This window comes from Sceloporus occidentalis, unplaced genomic scaffold, assembly GCF_023333645.1.
Source record: "Sceloporus occidentalis isolate IW3139 unplaced genomic scaffold, rSceOcc1.0.p SCAF_127, whole genome shotgun sequence".
Taxonomy (NCBI): Eukaryota; Metazoa; Chordata; class Lepidosauria; order Squamata; family Phrynosomatidae; genus Sceloporus; species Sceloporus occidentalis.
In genome coordinates, this window is record NW_028317107.1 from 1,414,541 (window position 1) to 1,434,883 (window position 20,343).

The following is a 20,343-nucleotide window of genomic DNA, read 5'->3' on the forward strand; positions in this document are numbered from 1 at the left end:
AGACGGTGTCGCTAGGATCCACGTTCCAAAGAGTACCCTTCAGAGCTACATTCTCTAAATGTTTTTCTTATTCCCGTGTGCGTTTCTTACATCCGTGGCCAACATCAATTACTTCATGTTGGTAGGATTATGCGTGGAAAGCTCAATCAAGGGAAGACATGATTGAATTAAAGCAGCCGAGCCTGTTAAGCATTATAACCATGGCAAATCAATTATGCATGACAGAAACCATTGTCTCCGCAACGTCATCTTCTGTTTTAGCACCAATTTTACTGCCGGCGGTGATAGGAGGCAGGTCTGGATCAATAGCGATGTCTCGTTCCACCAGTATACGCTCCACAAAGAGGTTTCACTCGTTTGAAAATACTTTGTCGGAAACTCTTTGGTTTGGTAGAACATTTCAATGCCGTTTAATGGTGGAGGCTAAATTCTTCCAACACCCATATGGTGTACGTTTAGGCACATGTCTCTACCCGCTCCCGAGTCTTTTTACCATCATCATTTGTTTGAAGCCATTGGGTCTTCAACCTAGGCTGCACTAACCATTGGAGCAAGCAGGTATCTTCTGTATCTTCTGTTGGGTGGGATTCACAGGGCTATCGGCATAAAATGAGAATATAGCTGGAAGATAAACCTGTTTATCAGAAATCTAATGGTCAACGGGGCATGCTAAACAAGGGCCGTTATTTATTAATGGCATCTTTCCTTTAAATAAAACCCTTGGCTTCATGGACACCATGTTGTCCATTATGGCTCTTAAGAGGATGGTTTCCATTGAGGATGCAGAAGAGTGATTTATTTTCATGTATTTACAAAGAGCATTTCTGGGAAGCAGTTTCCATGGAGACTGCTCCATATTTAGAACTTTGACCTGCGACGACTCTTTAGAAATATGGCCTTTGTCTGCCATGCCACACCATCTTTATATCTTATGACGAAGAAGGTCCTGTGTCCTCATTAGACTTTTCAAGACATTTATTAAACTGTAAAATTAGTTGTAAATGTTTTTTTTGTATCTCCTTTTCCTTTTAGTTGATGACGGATCTTCTAAAATGCCTTCTCCTTCTAAAAGAGACATCTGATTTTAAAAAAAAAACAGGACCCGAGTGTTTCTTGGTAGACCTTTTTATAAGTCTACTAAATTATCCATGTTGCTATAATTGGCACATAGGCCATTTGGACCTTTAGTAGTGTTCTACATGAGGTCCATCACCCTGGAAAGCATTAGATTTGTTTCAGTCCTCTCCAGGGAACATTCATTTCATTGATTTTTTCACTTCCATCAAGTTAAACATCTCATCATCTTCTTCATTTTCACGGTGATTTATTGACACCTTTGAGTGGTTTGTCTTGGTATTTCGTATTATTGGATTGAGATCAGTCCGGAATCTTCCGCTGTTGAACGATTTCGCTCTGCGATGTAATAGAATAAATATATTCAGATCATGGCAGGCGCACCTCTTATTTATGTATTGCCATGTCGATCGTTAATTTAAACGTGTTAGTTCAGACAAGGTCAAAAGGAAGACGGAAACCCAATGTTTCTTGAGTCTAACGTTTAAAAACCTACTGGTGTGAAAAAAAAAGGTGAGCATCAAAGCTTCAGCCACCAAATACCTTGCGCTAAATATATGAATGGGTTTTAGAACATTGATGGGTTCCATGATTCAGGAACCGTATGCCTATCCCATGCGTGTTTAAATCCCCTCGCTCTATTAACCCATGTTATAACAGTTTGGTGAATATTGACAGTTCCTCCCCTTTTTTTATATATATATATATTTAATTTTATCAGAATGTTCAGAGTTTACCTTTAATAGCAACAAATCATTTTCTGCAACGTCAAGCCAAGTGTCTTCATGTTGACCCTCGTCATGTTGTCCTCATCTTCAGCCTAACACACTGTTTAGTTGCCCCTCATTAGCTACCATGAGGGGCAACAAATTTACTTCTGTTGTCCTGTTAACGTGTAGCCTGAACCCTAAAAAAAATGACTCCATTGAATATGATATAGAATTCTAAAGAAGCATAGGTTCAGGGTTGGCTTCCAAAAGCACCTCTTTGGTTCCTAAACTCCGCTTTGTCCTCCATCCTTGTTTTATCGACAGCGTTCTGGTCAGGTGACGCTAACTGTCCAATCCCAATGCACACGACTATTTCAAAATCCTAGATTTTATTACAAGCTATTCCAAAAAATATAGTATTTTTTCCCCTTAAAAAACCCATTAAAGGTAAAGAAACTCCAGGAAGGCAGCTTTTTCCTGGAGTTTTTGAAGGTGATCCGTGGACCGAGCATCCAGATGGATTCTGTCATTAGATTAATTGAAAGATACTCATGGCAGGACCTGCTAAACCTTTTGTTTGACAAAATCAAGACCATTAAATTTGTTTAATAGCACAGGGTGACTTTTATCACCAGGATGAGCATTAGGGTTGAGAAATTGCATCATTTAAGGCTTTCTGAGACGGGAACAATATTTGAGGATTTTTATTGTATTGCCCGGTTATTGCCACTTTGTTTCTAATGCATTTCCCCGCTTGCGATGCTGCCTCCCCTCTCGTAACAATATGTAACAATCAGCTCCGTCCTCGAGCACTATATATATATATATATATATATATACACTGTATGTATATATATAATGTGTGTGCATAATTGGTATAGGGGGGGAGATAAGCTTTCAGAGACCAGGCACACTCATTAGGGAAGGGATTTGACAAGAAATCGCCAGCGATGGTATTTTAATGAGGAGTCAGGGCAGCTTTTCATCAGTTTATTATATATTTTTTTTCGTCTAGAATGTTTCCTTAACCGCCTTCTAGAATCCCAGCCACTCGCTGCTAATGCATTTTGCCAGAAAGCTGCTATTATAAAATATTGCAAAGAGATCATACGTCGGGTCTAAAAGCATCTAAAAGCATGGAGTTTAGGAAGGATTTTCCCCCCTTTTTCTGAATTTATAAATATGAGATGTAAAGTACAAAAATGGTAAATGGTAAGGAACAGGAACATTCCTTAGTCACCGACTAATAGAGTGACTATCCCGCTTAGTGAGAGGCAGGGCCAGCTGGGTACAAGGGTGAGGCTAGCCACCTAATGGGCGGGGCTTGTCCCAGATAGCTTAAATCTGTATGGAGGAGGGGAATGGGTGTGTCTAAATGCCGCTCCCTTGACCCGGAGAACCGATGCTATATTCAACAACACAGATGGGATATTTTAATTTATCTAAAGTTTCTAAAAATTCTAATTTTTAGGAACTTCTGAGAAAGAGAAAAAAATCCTTAAAATTTATGCTTTGTGATGGTAGTATTATTATTTTCATGTGACAGTTTGAATACTGATCGGACCCAAAGGGGATCAGAATCCGCAGAATAATTTCCGAATATAAACATTATTTTTCAGGGTATGACAAATAAAAAAACTTTAAACAATAAAAAAAAAAAAAAGGAAAAAAATTAGCTATTATGCACGAGAGAAAAAAAATCTTCTTCCATCGCTGCCGCCTGTCCCGACTTTAATGCATCAATCATCGGGAGCTCAAGGCTTCGCAGTACATCGTCGTAGGCAGATGCTCGCCCTGTTTTGGGATTAGAAATATCTATTTCCATTAAGTATAAATTAACGTAATCACCAGGTAGGAAAAGATAAGACGAATAAACAGCCTTCCCTGCAGCTTTCATTAAAATTAAAATTCTGTTTAAAACAGACCTTAAATTTTCTAAGACTCGATATGGCTTTGAAAGAGATTAAATCCGTTGTACTTTTTTTTTTTTTCGGCGGCGACAGAAACCAAAACTAGAACTATACCGGGGACAGTGATATACAATATAATTTAACTTCTGTTCCCCGTCCTATTTTCACAAAATGATTTTTATCGTCACACTTTAAGCAATAATTAGTCTCTGACACTGAACAATTTTCCATACCGAAAAAACGCGAAGGGAGAGAAGAGCACTTGTGTTCGAACGCGATAGTGAATTTTCACGTAGAAAATGTCATTTAGCGAGGCATTGTTTGATGTACGGCTTTTTAATGTACTCACCGAGCTCGTTAAATTAACCCGCTATTATTGCATTATTAAGTTCCTCTGCTGATGAAAATTGATGTTGTGATGTATTTTATTATTCCCCCGACGTAAACGACTTATTACTTATATCTGGATGATAAAATATTGGTCGTTAAAACTTTGTTTTTTAAGGAAAATAATACACGGGCTTCTTTTTCTTCATGGGGGAATTATTGAAATTTAGTTCATTTAGGCCCAGGACAGAGACCGGCCTGCCACTTTAAACCATGCCGGAAGGGCATCCCAGAGCCCACTGCACATGCCCACTGCCCATTCCCAGAGCCCATTGCCCATTCCCAGAGCCCGCTGCCCATTCCCAGAGCCCGCTGCCCATTCCCAGAGCCCACTGTCTATTCCCAGAGCCTATTCCCCATTCCCAGAGCCCACTGCCCATTCCCAGAGCCCGCTGCCCATTCCCAGAGCCCACTGTCAATTCCCAGAGCCTATTCCCCATTCCCAGAGCCCACTGTCCATTCCCAGAGCCCACTGTCCATTCCCAGAGCCCATTGCCCATAGCCCATGTCTGACTCAGGAACCTTCTAAGATGTTATCTCTCAAAAGTTAGTGATCCAAACCCTTCAGGACCCAATGGGTGGTTGTGGCCGTAAAAAGCTGAAAAGGCTTCTTAGAAGTCTCTGTGTTGTTTTCCTGCCATTAGACCTTCGGAGGAAAAAATGAAATGACTTCTCTGCTTTGTTAATTTGGTTACCGTACTAGGAGAGCGCAATTAATGCTTTATGAAAAGCACCTTTATTATCCCCCTACGGTGACTCCACGAGGCAGCTCGGTACCTGCAGCCAAACGTTCCTGTGCCAACTAGGACATACAAACACATCGGGCCCAGATATTAAAGCCCATATTTTTGGTGAAGATTAATTTTGGGTTTTAACCACCTAAAAAAGATAAAACGACGGACAGTGAAACGTTCCTCCGTTCGTAAAAGGACTTCATAACGTTATCAGAGGCGTCCAAGGTTGAGGCTCCCACGTGTCCTCCTCGCGACTCTTCAGAGCACCGTGAGGGGGCTTTTCAGGTATAGCCCCAATTTGGAAATGTAGGATCTTCAATGAGTAGCAGACTTTGATGCCACCATATTTTTATTATAAATTGTTTTGTCGTATTGGCTTTTTTATTTTCTTATCGTTATATATTGATCACATATTTATCCATTATTATTTATTATTATTATTATTTTTTTAATGATGGAAAAGTCAAGACGTTGACCCCTATGGACCATGAGTTGCCACTGATTTAAAAAAAATGATGTGCCTAAAAAAAAAAGGCTAAAAAGTTTACCGATCTTAACTAATATTTTTATTCTAACGCTTCTTCCTAAAGACCGCTCCAGACTCCATTAATGTTATTTTGTTTGTCGACACGCCACACGTTTTATTGGTCTCACTTTAGAAGGTGCGAGTCTCCACACTTTGCGTGAAAGAGAGAGTGAGAGATTACACCGTTCCGCTCGTTGCTTTGTCTGACTTTTTTATTTTTATATTTTATTACCGGAGTTTCGACAGAAAACCATGCATCAATTCCAGATTGTTAATCTCTGCTTCTGTATAATGCGCTGCTTATTAAAAATGAATAATTTAATAGAAGAATGATTGATGAACAGAGTTTTGACTGTGTGAATAATAAGAGACGGCGAGCGCGCTGTTTGCTAGCAAAATAAGTTTCTGCGAAATTAACGAAGACAAACTTCGCTGTTTTGTGAGCTGAGAAAATGCCTTTTTTTAAAAAAAAGTCTGTTGAATTATGGATCCCTCCAACCAAAAGATTAAGGGGCAGGTCTGTGCACAGAATATTTCAGTGACGGTCAGGATTTTGGGAAAAATATTTTTTGTATTTTATTTAAGAGATAAATAAACCCCAGTTTTGAAGCAAAAATGATTTTTCGTATTATATATTTTTGCTGATATACTTTTTTGTTTTTTTTATTTGAGAAATCCAAGGTGCAAACTTTAAAAAAAAAAAAAAATTCCCTGGGCACGAGCATAATGAGAGTGTTATAGGAGGGGGAAATTTTTAACGCTCCAGGGGCAAACATGGACACTTTTGGGGGTGTGATAGGAGGTGTGACTGGGGGCGTGGCTTTACCGAGATTTTTAAAGGGCCATCAAATGAACTTTAATTCATATGATAGCTGAGGTCCCTTTAAACTTTTGTGGTGTCCTCTTGGCTCTTGTTGGTCCATAAACAGTTTAAATCTGTTTCCTGCTGTTTCTATACACATTATCGGGGCTTTTAGGGCTGTAGAACCCTGCGATACCCTCATACCCAGCAAACATTCGGACCTCCTAGGTCGAAACGTTGTCCTTCTTCTTCAATAAACCTGCCTGAGTGGAACCCTTGAGTGCCTGGAGCCTTTTTGTATTTTGATTTACTGGGGAGCTGGCCCTTCCTGGCACAGCTAAGCCCCTGAGTTCCTGTGGTGTGTGCAGATTCCTGATTCTGGTGACCTCCTAGAAAAGAGGGGCATCAGGGGAGGAAAGAGGGGCATCAGGGGAGGAAAGAGGGGCACCAGGGGAGGAAAGAGGGACATCAGGGGAGGAAAGAGGGACATCAGGGATTTGGGTCCAAAAGCAGACATGTGCCTCTGAAGAAGGACGCCAGGTTTATTATATTAACCACCCCCCGTGTGTGTACGTGGGACCCCATTAACATTAAAAATCAAGAAACAATGAAGTTTTGTAAATGCACATTTTTCCCGCAGACCAGGAATCCATTAAAAGCTACGAGATGCGACAGCAATATCGTAAAAAAAGAGCAGATGTTTAAAACGCGATCTCGGCTTTTACTTCATCAGATAAAAGTTGTAAGGTATACAAAGGAAACAGATGTGATTCTTATTATTAAGCTTGTTTTTCGGTTTCCGTTACCTTGAGTCAGGTTTTTCTTTTTTCGTAGCTTGCAACGTGACTATACCGCCGTTCAAAACACATTTTTTTTTTAAAGATTCCTTTATTATCCGGGATTTCTTTATTATTGTGGGTGGCACGTCGCCCGATTCTCCCTAGCACAGGTTTTCAGAGTAACATCTGTCGAACAATAACACTTGTTCTTTTGAATTTAAGTGATTTTTTTTTTTTCTTTTATTGGCATATTGTTTGTTTTTTTTCTCAGTGTCTTGTTATTTTTGACAGCTAGCTGCGTCGCGCAAACCTAACACTTGCTTAGAATAAACCCCCCCCCCACACCATAAAAAGATCGAATAAAGATGGAATAAGTGTGCGAGACGTTCATAGACAAAAGCATTTCAGAACTTCTTAGCTGTTTTTAACTATAAGTTACATTTTACATTTTCCTATTATTTTAGGGGGGTGTAGAATGCCGTGTTCGCCAGTTATAGCATATATTTTCAATTTATTTAATAAAAAAAAAGAATAAATGGTTGAAAATGGGGTGAAATATCTTATGTTCATAGATTAAAACTGTAGACGTAGAGTGTTTATGCTGTTAGTAAAGTGAATTGTCAACATTTCAGGTGTACATACCTGTGTTAGGGGGTGGGGCAAGAGGTGAGGGGCAGGACTAGAGATGAAAGTGGGTGGACCGGAGCCAGAAGTGGCCAGGGCCAGAGGTGCCACTTTACCTGATGTTCAGAATGTGATGAGGTGGTCCCATCGGAGACGCAACAGCAGAGACCCCCCCATTTTTTTTATCGCTCCCCAAGACAGTCAGGGAAGATCAGAGAACCCCCCAAATAGCCCATGATCCCCACTGCTCGCAAAAGCTGGACAGTGACACAGCTGCATGGCACAATGCATGAAAATCGGGACTGTTGGGTGGTATGTATTTCTTGGGGTGACACTTGTTTCAGTGTGGGGCAAGTAATCCGCGTTAAGAAAATGGCAACATTATGTCTGTAGAACCCTGCGATACCCTTATACCCAGCAAACATTCTGACCTGCTAGAAAAGAGGGGACGTCATGGACTTGGGGCCCAGAGGGACTGTCCATTCTGAAAACAGTGACACTCGGAAGGAGTGGTGTTTTCTAGTAGACCTTATCTCAGCCTGGCCTGTTTCTGAAGCTGTCGTGGAACGATCACCATCGGTATTAAATGTACTTTCATCAGATTTGCTTTCTTGTTGAGTGCAATTTGTCACCCTCTGCCGTTTCTTTTAATTTACGCCTCTCGTATGCTTATTTTCCAATAGATCGTCTTCCTCCGATACGGCAAAGAAAGAGCTGCTCACAGGAACAACGGAACGAGCAGAGCCGGAGATTAATCAAAGCTCGGAAAGCAATTTACCGTCTCTTTGTCTCAAGCAAGTGTTTCCAAAGTACGCCAAACATTTCAATTACCTTCACCTGGTAGAACGAATGTCTTCTGTGTTTATACGGTTCCTTGGAATCAAGGGCACAATGAAGTTGGGGGCCACGGGATTCAGGACGTTTATAAGGTCAGTAAGTTCAAAAACAAAGGGTTAATAAAGCTTCCAGTGAATAAAACCTGTATTCGTGGTTGGGCCGCGTTAATCATATCTAATGGGTGTTTATGATGTAGCCCACCTTCAGTGCAACCTTTTTCTCTATATTGCTTTTCTCTTCATGTCCTCTTGAGCCACCGTAGTTTCCGAATCCAGCTTCCAGGGTACATTTAGAGCATCACTAAGCCAAATGCAACCATACTTGTGGACATGCAACGGGCCAGGTGGTCTTCAGGAGCAAAGACCTGCCTTGGTCCCCCTTTTATCTCGTCCCTGTACCACCCACCCATCGTTGGCCTCTCTTGGTGATGGTCCAACTTGGCCCACTTCTGGGCTTCTTGGAAGCTGGTTTGAGGGAACTTCCATTGGATCCAATGGATTTCAATGATGGAAGTGGATGAGGAAGACCGCAGCTCGCTGGCCCTTCTTCTTCCTTTTGGGGGACGCGCCGAGTTAAGCACCTTTACCCTTTTTGGGCTCTGTCGCTTTAAACAAAAAAAAAAGCCGCCTACACATTTTATAGCACCGCGATCCATACTTACGATAAGATTAATTTCTTCCTAACAGATGGGATCACCTCAGCTCATTTTCCCTCTTAATGACACATACTGTTTATCTAATTTCAAACTCGCTAACATATTTCAAGCAGAAAGTTACTGCGCCTGAAACAGCTATTTTTAAGCGACTGAGCGAGAATTATTCACAGATTAGTAATAAAACAGAATAAATTAAAGTCAATCCATTATTAATATATTTGAGGAAATGCTTAATGTTGACCATTCTCGCCAATAAGGGACATCCCTGCTGGGCTTAAGAGAGAGACCTTACTTGTTAGAATATATCCTTTATAGGCCATTATCTACTTAGTTGGGCCACCTATCTAGTTATCCCCGACCCACTTTCTTCATTTTTACTCCCGCTTTGTCGTGTGTTGAACACCGTATTGTGTTGCAACCCCCATGGTTAACAGCAACTAGTAAGATAAGAAGCAGGGGCAGGTTGGACGGGGGGGCAATTGCTCCTTGAGCCGGTCCAAAATTCTTCAAACTTGACCATTGCTGGTTGGATCATCCCATTCACAGAGGCACGAAGACAGTAGGGTCATGTAACGGACTGTTACGCGGTAATATTGCTGCTGCCTGCACAGCGTGTGAGCAGCCATAAGGAAGGGCTCTGGACCAGGTAAGGCTGTGGAGGTGTCGTGACTGAGTGGGGGTCTTTTAATGTGAGTGTGTATTAGAAAGGTATATGTTAGTGTGTGAGTGTGATTGTGTGTGTGTAAATGTGTATCTTTACCAGCATGTTAGTGTGATTGTGTGTGTGTGTGTTTACCAGTGTGTTAGTGTGAGTGTGTGTGTTATGTTCAAAGCGTGTTTGTCTATACCACATATGTGGGTCTGGCCCTCCAGCTTGTTGGGCCGACAAAATCCAGCCCTCCCCATCAACAACGGACAGCGCTGATCTTGGTTTTATAGATATGAGGAGGTTACTTTCGTGTTCTTTTCCCCATTCCTGGATGATACTTATTTCTGGACATAGAACCCATTAAAGCATCCATTCATGCAAACACCTGGTACAGAATGACACGCAAACATTTCCGCACTGGTAGTAAGGACATGAACTATTAAGGGGTTAATGTTTAAAGTCATGGATTCATGATTCCTATCAAAATTCATTATTTGGAGGGCACTAGAATTGTATTTTTAAAATTCCTTATACAACAGTAGTACATCACAAAGAAAATAATACATTTAATACATTAAACATAGTTGTGTATTTATTACTGACTCCTAGAGATAAAAAAAAATAAGAAAAAATCATATATTAGCCACAAATAAAGTTTTTCTTACTTTTATTTTTTTATAAATATTTTAATTTATATATTCTAGCCCTGTTTGCCTTTTTTTGATGCATATTGTTATTATTTATAATGTTATTATTATAGGGTTTCATTATATAAGGGCATTTTTTATTTTTTGTACACTTTTTTTTTTGTTTTGTTTTAGAATATTTAAATATATATTTTCTCCAAATCTAAAAAAAAATTGCGTAGTGTGTATACGTCCGGTATGAATTCTATAAAATAATAGGAATAAATTGTATTTATTCCATTTAATAATACGTCGTAGACTAATATAAAGTGCTGCGCACGTACAAAAATATTTATTCATATTGATAATGGAAACATTATTTTTGGAACACAGCCTTCCATAGCGAGCTTCATCCAATTACAGAAACTATGTTGACCTTTTGGATAGACTTCAAGATTCCAGTAATTCAAATAACCGTAAAATTCACTTTTTATTTATTTTATTTCTTTTTGTTTGTATTTATTTCTTTTTTTTCCCCCGCGTTCAGAAGGCCGGGCAGCCGGAATTATGCTAATTTCCATCTCTCAATTTTTTTTTCTTTATCGTAAAAGATAAAGAAGAGACCAATTTCTCAAATCCTTTCCTTATCTCTGACTGTAAAAAGCCTTATTTTGTGACTGTGAAAAATATGACCGTGTCCACTGACGCATTGTTAGTGTCTCTTTAAGCTCTTTTTTATTTTAAACACTTGAATAGTTTGAAATATAATGTTTTTTTTCTTTAATGTGGGGTCTTTTGGAGTCCTGGACTTAGAAAAATATATTTTAAATATAAAGTTCTATTTCTTTTTTTCAAATTAATAATTCAATTTGTCAAAAAAAGGTTAATATTTAAAAAATATTAGAACAGATTTTATAGCTAAAGCACAAAATAATGTCACTCCTTTAAAAATTTAAAAGCCCTGGCTTGTCAATTTCTCAGAGTTGTTATTTTTCATTGAATCCCAAAATCCCAGTAATTTCAAACAATAATACTCCCGGTATCTAAAAGTCAATATTGGCTGCTCTGATCGATATGTTTCTTCCTATTTACTAAGTTTTGATTGAGTGTGCATTCACATTGATTCAATTAAGACAGGATCCAGAGAACAAACAAGAAGCGTCGTATATATTTTTTATTTTAAACATATTTATTAATATAAGGGGAATTCAGCCCAAAAAAACTTCAGAAGTTACTTGAAATGCTCAATTATAAAGTAAAACCAAAAGAAGGATTAGATCCCGTGTAATGATTTTTCTCTGTTTAGCGCACTCTGTTTATCCAGATTAATCCCTTCACGACAAAGCCCGTACGTGTACAGGCTCACAATGCATTGTCTTTAATGGGTTTAAGGACAAGCCCTTGTCCTTAAGGGGTTAAAAACTGCAATATCTGCATGATTATTCCTGCCCTCTCCCCCCTTACATTACCTCTCCCCTACTGTTAGGTTGCTGGTTGTTGTTTATTGGTTCAGGTAGACTTTTTTTGGGGAGTGGGGGGAGGAGAAAGGCCAGAACGTCAGACTGGTCATGTGGATCCATTACAGGCTCCATCACGCCCTCTCTCCACCGACTCTCTACCCTAGCCCCGCTGGTATGTGTTAGTAACCCCGTCTCCTGAATGCAGCCATAACCCCAAAAGAAGGGAGTGCATCCTGTAGCCAAGTTCCTAGATAAAATGAATATATATATTATTTTTTTATTATTATTTTTTTTTACGGAGGACCCCCATTACTAAAGAGATCTCGCCGGGGGTCTATTTGCATTCAGAATCCGTTAAGTGATACACTTTAAACTAAAGCACGACATCAAACCTAAAAAGCGGCCAGCAGGGGTTCTGGATTTGTTTGAAGCCCCTCTGAATAAGCGTTCCCGGCGGCGGTCACGTGACCCGCGCATTAAGCGGCGAGTTTCCTTAACCTCGTTCATTTTAATATGTTTTACAGCAAAGCGGCGCTGACTGCACAGAATAATAAGAACCCTCGGTTTATTCGCTCTTCATTTTGCTTATTAGAGGCTCTTTAAGCCCAAAACAAAAGCCAAGTGATTTCCTTTTTTTAGTGACGAGCATTTAAAAAAAAACAAAAAAAAAAAAACCCCTCGGAACACGTATCGCATTAGTATCGTTTTTTCTTCTGGGTCGTAGAGTTTAGGGTGACGAGTCGTCCGGTATGAAAACCAGTCCCCCAAAAACAGGACACTTGGCAGATATGCATGATCAAGCGGAAAAAAATAATTAAAAACCCTTTAAAAGAAAAAATGCTTAATTTTTATGAAATTCTAAATGAATTTCTGTTAATAAAAAGAAATGGCCGTTTCTTCTCTTCCTCGGGCAGGAGCTGTAAGCTCAGCAGCGGCAGCTTTTCCATGGCGTCGGTTGACATTTTGTACATCGATATAACGAGGAGGTGGAACAGCGCGTGTCTGGACCAAAGAGAATCAGGTAATTTTATGTTCATCCAGGCACTGAATGTATTTCCATTTTTATTCGGTTCCGATTAGTTATTTTCTTTGTTGTTTCCCCGGTGACACAAACTTTCATTTTCTCCAAATGAAGAAAATTCTTGCGGCAGCGTGGGCTACAGAAGAAGAATCCGGCAGGGTCCGGAGCCTCGTCGTCCCCGGCAGAACCTCTAGGGCTCATATATAGAATGTGCAAGTATAGAATGTATATAGTACCTGTACCTACAGGCCATAGAAACGCAGAGCTTGCCAGCAGATCGGCCCCATCCGGCCCCCGTCTAGTCTCTCCGTTTTCCTGCTGTAAAGACTCAAACCTTAATCAGTCGTTGGTCTCGTCTTAGATTCAGGAGCCGTATGTCCATCCCATGCATGTTTAATACCCTCTACCACCTCTGCTGGGAGGCCGCTTATCTACCGTTTATGTTTATACTATATATGTTCTAAAGCACCTGTATATTTCTAAATAATTCAAAATGCTAATTTCTGCACCACTGTCTGTATTTACATGGAAATGTTAAAATTTATGCTCGTCATCAACACCAACTCAATAAGCCAACATATGGCGCTATCGCTATACAGACTACCTGCTCAGAAGCCATATGATACGTCGTCCATGATTAGCATAGTATCTGCATTAGCCTGAAGAAAAAAAAAAAACATGCTTGATTTTATAATTATTGCCTTGAATCCACCCCCCCCCCCCCAAAAAAAAAGATAACGGGCTGAACATTTTCTGCAGAATTGGCAGATCCCTACTTATTTTGCTTGACAAAAAAAGTCCTCTCTCTCTCTCTCTCTCCCTCCCTCATTGCAGATAGGAAACCTGTTTCGCTGACATTTAATTCTGCCGCCGTATAATGCCGCGTCTATTTGCCGGCACGGATGGGATTAGGAAATTGGTTAGTAAATTATCCTGGAAAGAAGCCTGCACTTGAAATAGAGAGCGCGCATCTGCCGAAAAGTATTTACCATCTAGCCTTTATTGGACTCCACCAGGATTACCCCCGAAACACACCGAGTAGACGTAATCATGTTATTCTTAATAATGCCGTTTCTGCAGTTAGCTCAATTGCAAATTTAAAGGTCCATTACACATTGTTTGGAAGTTCAATTGGTCCCTAATGCCAAACCACATGTCCTGGGCTTTCCTGATCCAAAATCATTACACTGAAAATGAAGCAGATCATTTGTTTCTTCTTCAAAGAATATTTCATTATTTTTGGTTTTTTTGTGGGTATAGAAACATTTATTTAATGAAGAACATTCGCCGATATAAACCTGCCGTTTTCTCTTAAAAAATATCAATAAATCTAAATAAAATACAATTTTTTTTAAAAAAGAAAGGAAGATAAATATTTAGTTTTTAATACTTTCAGTTTCTTCTAAGCAAACTAGAGCAAGGTTAAAAAAAAAAAAAAATTAATCTGCATTGTGCAGCGATGTCATGCTTTTGTGATGTCATAATGCAGAACCATATGCAAACGATAGCTTCTGCATTGGGTGAATTAAGGTTATTATTATTCATCATTATTAAATGATATATATATATATATATATATATATATATATATATATAGCACCTTCATATTCTGTAGCAGTGTACAGTGGGTAGACAGGACCCAACAGGTAGCACATCAAATAACAATATAGACTTATAGAAAGAAAAGATAAGGAGGGCCTTGATCAAAGAGCTTACAATCTAGAGGTTCTCGTTTCCCTTGTGTTTGGAAAGTCCATGGTTGGCTCCCGGTGGCAGCATCCTCGGCAGTCTAACCCAATCATGGTTACCGACATCAAAGTATGATTAAATGTCCCGATTTTCTGCTCGTATTATTAAGTATGATTGGGTACGTTTTGGCCAGAATACCAACCCTATAAGCAGCTTCTGAGAACTCGATTGAAACGGCCAAATTAATTGCCTGATTAATTATAACGTTCCCCTGCGCTCTTCAAACCAGCCAGACCGGCTCCCGACCTTTACATCGGGAATTTTATCATCACTACCCCACCTGATACTGACGGCACTGCCTCTAATACCCCGTCCAGATGGCATAATAATGGTAAAGAGTCCCAGTGATCCGGATCGGGTATTAAGGCATCGAGGTGGGGGGGGGGGAGGAAGGGGCTACAATCCTCCATCGACCATTAAGCAATGAATTTACCGCTATATTTCTCTGCGAAATATGTATTCGTGCTGAATGGATTCCCTCGAATAAAAACTCCCAACTCTCTATTAAAATCTAATGTTTCTCTATCTCTCTGTCGCTTGGCGGAAAGACTGTTCTAATCCGACGCTCCTTGATTATACCCGCTATTATCCCGCTTAATTTGTTCCATCCACGAAACATTAGCAAACCTCAATAGCCACTTGAGAACAGTAGATCTGAAATAACATTTTGTATGTAAACATTGATTAAGCAGCTTACAAGATAACGGCCCGCTAGTACCGTAATAGGGACTAGATGTTGAGATATGTTTATTTGAAATACATAAAGCACGAGTCAATTTTCTGTGCCTAGCTTCATATCTCAGCGCTCTGCGGTTATTATTACCTTTCTTCATCAATACAAACACGTATTGCAGTTCTTATTGGAAAATTATCTACATTTAGGTGTAATGGAAGGAGGTTTTTAGTTTACCGAGAGGGTGGTGGATAAGTGGAACGGCCTCCCAGTAGAATTGGTAGAGGGTGATACAGTGAGGGTATTAAACATGCATGGGATAGACAAACGGCTCCTGAATCTAAGACGAGGCCAACGACTGATTAAAGTTTGAGTGTTAAATTTTTTTTTTGATTTTGCGATGATGGACGCTAATAGTGACCTTAACTTGGGCTTCGAATTCACCGGCGTGAGATCTTGGGGATGGATAACTGAATATATTAAAAGAAAAAAGTTATTACAACCGGTTATCGTCGCAATTATTTTAACAATCACACAGGGGGTATAGAGTCTGAGTTTTGACTGCTGGGTAACTTTATAAAAAGTTAAAATGTGATTTTTGATGTCATCTCAATGATACGTTTAATATGAAAAAAAAAAAAAAACAAAGTAAGGAAAAAAGCGAAGAAAAACAAAGTAAGAAAAAAAGCGAAGAAAGCCAAAAGTAACAATCACGTGTAATACCAGTAATCAGAAAATCCCTGTGCGCTTCTAAGAGCACAAACAGAACGTTCCCCCTAAAGAACCGCCGTCTGTCAAAGGATATTTTAACAGCTATTGTCACAAATGAACACAATGTATCATTACGCTATCCCCGTGAAATGTGTCAATTGCGAATACATTTTCCTGTATTCTCCAAATTCCGCATCGTCGATCGACTAGGTTTCGTTCTGTGTTGGCGCGCGTCTGCGGGGCCGTGGCCCTAACTGCCTGTAAAACTAATTAAAATCAGAAAGTTGTTAAAAAAGCCTTAATTTTAAAAAAAAACAACAAAAAAAGGGCAGATAGAAATAAGTTAATGGATTGTTCTTTGTTGGGAAGTACAATGCTACTTTCATTCTGAAAATTCAAATATAGTGATTTCTGTCTCAACACAAAGCGTTCCGTCGGCTCACGGATGATTTACCCGTCGGAAAGTGGAACCGGACGCCTCAACCTCGTTTCTATTACGCGTTCCTCTTAGTGGTTTTGGTACAGGGACCGCTCCGAGTATCCAAAGACAGGAGTGGAGCCGTAGAGCGTTACTTCCGCCAATAAGAAGCCTTGATTAGGATAACTAATTGGCGTGCCGAGAATAAGTAGTAAGATCTATAACGATGAGAGAATAGGATCTGCGTCTATACAGCTGTATACATTCCAAACTAAGATCATGGGGTATTTAATTAACCCTTTAAGTGGTGACGGTGATGAATGGAGGCTGGAGAAATGATGTCAATCATGCGAATGTAGCTAAAGGTTATCGAGCCGGCCTAGGCTTAGCTTTTGTCGGGAGGAAATATAAATGGTGGATCCATAGAATCCTAAGATATCTTCCCAATAGATTCCCAAAAGCTGTTCCTTTGTGAAGAAATTGAATTTACATTCTGGTTTTTTTATCTTAAAGGTATGTGTCTTCAGGCATTTGTCGAGGCTTTCTTCTACCTGGCTCAAAGACGGTTTAAAGGGCTTCCTCTCCGACAGCAAGTGGAGTCTCTGCTAAACTTGTGCGAAAGCCACCTGGAGTCCGTGGATGAGAAGAGACCGCCGTGCGGCAGAGGACCCCTGGAACGGAGAACGGCGCTGAGCAGCTGCCGACACACCGACCTCAGCGTGACATCATATCCTCCCCTCTTTAGTCGCACTAGCACTTCCTGTAAACTCACTCATTACAAGCTGCAACACTCTTGATAACTATTTTATGGGGGGGAAAAAAGACCTAAAATAAAATGGACCCCCCCTCAAACTCTCTAACGGAGTGACGTAGCCGCTATAAGCTTCCTCCCCCAAAATATGTTTAGGAGAGCATCGTGGGAGATCTGCACCATCCTGAGCTTCCGCCATCAAATATGGCTGACTAAGAATCATGGGAAACACAGAGAGCCCAGATATTCCTTCCATATTCATCGTTTTTAGAGATTTCTATTATAGTAAGCTGTGTTTGTCACAATGTATACGGCACGCATGTCACAAACTTGGAGGAACGGCTACGGAAACAATAAGCAGCCAATGGGAGGCTGAATCTCTCCCCTGCTTATCTCCTATTGGCTGCACAGCATTCCAATGTAGAACGCGGACACGGAAATAACCATTTTTTTTACGTGGACGTTTTTATTGCTACGATAGAACTTATTAAGCGTTATTTTATTAACAGAGCCATGAAGCCTCCGGGAATACACCGCACCAACGACGGCATTACTGCACACAATACCCCTCTGGTTTGGTTTCAAATCATTTAATTTGTACCCACAGTCGTCTTTACTTTCTAATTGTATGCAAATAATATTTCAAAGCTACAAAAAAAAAAGGATATCGCAACTACACAGAAAGCAAACGGGATTGTCTCGACTCTGTAATGTGCGATAAGAGAATCGTTTGATTCTTTTTCCTAATTTTCCTAATTAACAAATACAGAGGTGTGACTCTGCACGGACGGCATAAGAAGTTTAACGTCACAATTAAAATGATTGAAATTGAAACCTACAAATTAGAAAAAACCTACCCGATACCGATACATTTTGGCGCGTAGCCTTCTGTATGATTTTCTTTAAAGTTTTATATTTGGAATTTTTTTTTAATTTTTTTTTTACATTTCACCCAAAAAAAAAAATTGGGGTATAAAATAAATGAATCTCGGGGGATTTCTCAGAGATTCTTAAATTCAAATATTTAAAATTGAATTTTTGGTTGACAATGAAACGGGATAAAATATTGTCATATGGTAGAAATCGACGTATTTGTCCTCCTTCGTCATGGCTATTGCGCAATACTGTAGCCGGATTATTTAACTAAAGCCTCGGACATTTTTAGAAGTATTATAGTATCCTGACCTCGATACATCCTCACGAAAGGCATTAGGGTTCCGTCTGACCCTCCGTTTTCTGCTCCCACCCTTATTAACGTGGCATTTATTTTGCTTTTTGGCGTTTGAACCGTTTTGTATCACCTACTGTATTTAACATATTTATTTGTCATTTTTTTTTTATATTTATGTCTTGCCGTGCACTAAATCAATTATAAAGATGGTTATAAAGGGTAAGAGGACACTTTTCTGTATGCGAGAATTCTTAAGAGTCCAACGAGATGCTCTTTGATGTCTCAAAGTTCCGAAGAAACTATTTGAAACTAAACAGTATATATATGTGCATATATATATATATAAATATATATATATATCTTATATATATAAATGCTTGTGAGCAGGGCCCTCTTTACCAAATATATCGGTTTATCTTAGGTCTGTCTGCTCTAGTTTTGTCATTCCCCTTGAATATACCGGTATGTATTATATGAAGCGCTGCCTACATTTTTGGTGCTATATCAATAAAATATAATAATACATATATATATATATATATATATATATATATATATGGGAAATGCATTTTCTGGAGCATTAATAATGCCTGAAATATTGATTCCTTTACAGAAAGAGGCAAAAAGCATCCCGAATAACATGTTTGTTTTGGTCGAGTGAACATTCGGCTCACACTAATGAACAGTTCTTGGCTTTTACTTAAAACAATAAACCCATCTGCGCGGCGGCCCTTTAAGCGGAACGCCAAAAACCTGCATCCCAAATCATTCTCCGACCAAAAACACCTGCGAAAATCTGCTGCGAAAAATAAGATGGAATTCGTCCGGCATATAGCAACATTTGGTTTCTTTTTTTTTTTTTTTTTGGTAACAATCCTTGTTTTCGTTAACTCTTTAAGAAATCAAGGCTAATAGGGGGGGGGGGGTTGGAACAATTTCCAACGGTTCCGATAAAGACCTTATTAAGAAAAAAAAAATTAAAATCCTAAATGGTGCATGTTCCTTTAAATCCACATTTTTTTCTGATTCAAAGCCCCTCGACCATTTAAAATAAATTCCCTTTAATCTGATCTGTTACCCCCCCACCTCTTTCATCTTTTAGAATTTATAGTCCCCCCCCCAGCAGACAAACAGCTCCCAACCCCCCCAACCAGCGAATAATATATAGAACCCTATAATTCTTTATCCCGTCAAGTCTCCTTTATTAACGACCCGTTTCTCCGTCCCAGGGCTCTGGAAAATTCTACGTCTACAATCTCTGCTCCCGCCAGGAGGCGTCAAAAAAAGACTGATTTGGACAAATAGTTTCCATTAACATTATGCAAACTTTAATCAACGGAATAATGCCCCATACCGGACTTCTAATGGGAAAATGTCACATCGCTCGCACCCGGGGAAAATCATTTGCGTCGATTCCTCCACCCTTTCCCGGCATTGTTTAGACTTTTTTTTTTTTTTTTTTATAGAATATTAAAATATGAAGATTAAGCGGCGGTCCTTGAGGTTCGTCATCTGTCACTGTAAATGAAGCCGGAGGGGCCGTATTTCTCCTGACTTCCATTGTAATGCACTTTTAAGACATTCATAAGTTGAAAAATGGCACGTTCTCATTCGGTGGCATCTGACATTCGTCTTATGATTGGCATTGTGTTCCCAGAAAATAGCTCACGGTTCTCTCCATCGTGTGATTGATGAACCTGCGCCGGCGCGGTCTTCTAGTAGATGTGAACTTGGAATGTGATGAATTTAAATGCCTTCCAAGGCAGAGCTAGAAATAGGTATTTCCACGATCTCTTTTTATCTTTCTTCAACACGGAAACAAACTGTGGTAACCAAACCTTGTGTCTTCGCACCCTCCGTACGCCCAGAGGCAGACAGATCTCTTACGTTGTAGGCCTAGCATGTGCCGCGTGAAGCCGGTTATTTTCATAGCTGGCTGAATAATGACACCGATATTCTGGTTTCTTTCTTCTGTGTTTTACCAAATGCATTTCCGTTATAAGAGTAGCGTGAAAAATACCAACTCCAAAAAAGTGAGATATTGGATAAGAGGAGAAAAAAATAAATAACAGTTCT

At 39.6% G+C, this 20,343-nt stretch overlaps 1 protein-coding gene across 1 annotated transcript in view; it reads left to right on the forward strand.

Annotated features, from left to right (window-relative positions):
* The window catches only part of LOC149281822 (tubulin polyglutamylase TTLL11-like), a 36,307-nt gene extending 19,165 nt beyond the window's left edge, over positions 1–17,142 (forward strand). The window contains exons 5-7 of the mRNA XM_089498978.1: positions 8,230–8,475; positions 12,688–12,794; positions 16,859–17,142. Coding sequence (XP_089355104.1) covers positions 8,230–8,475; positions 12,688–12,794; positions 16,859–17,142 — 637 coding nt within the window. The remainder of the gene's footprint in view (positions 1–8,229; positions 8,476–12,687; positions 12,795–16,858) is intronic.
* The last annotated feature ends 3,201 nt before the right edge of the window (positions 17,143–20,343 follow it).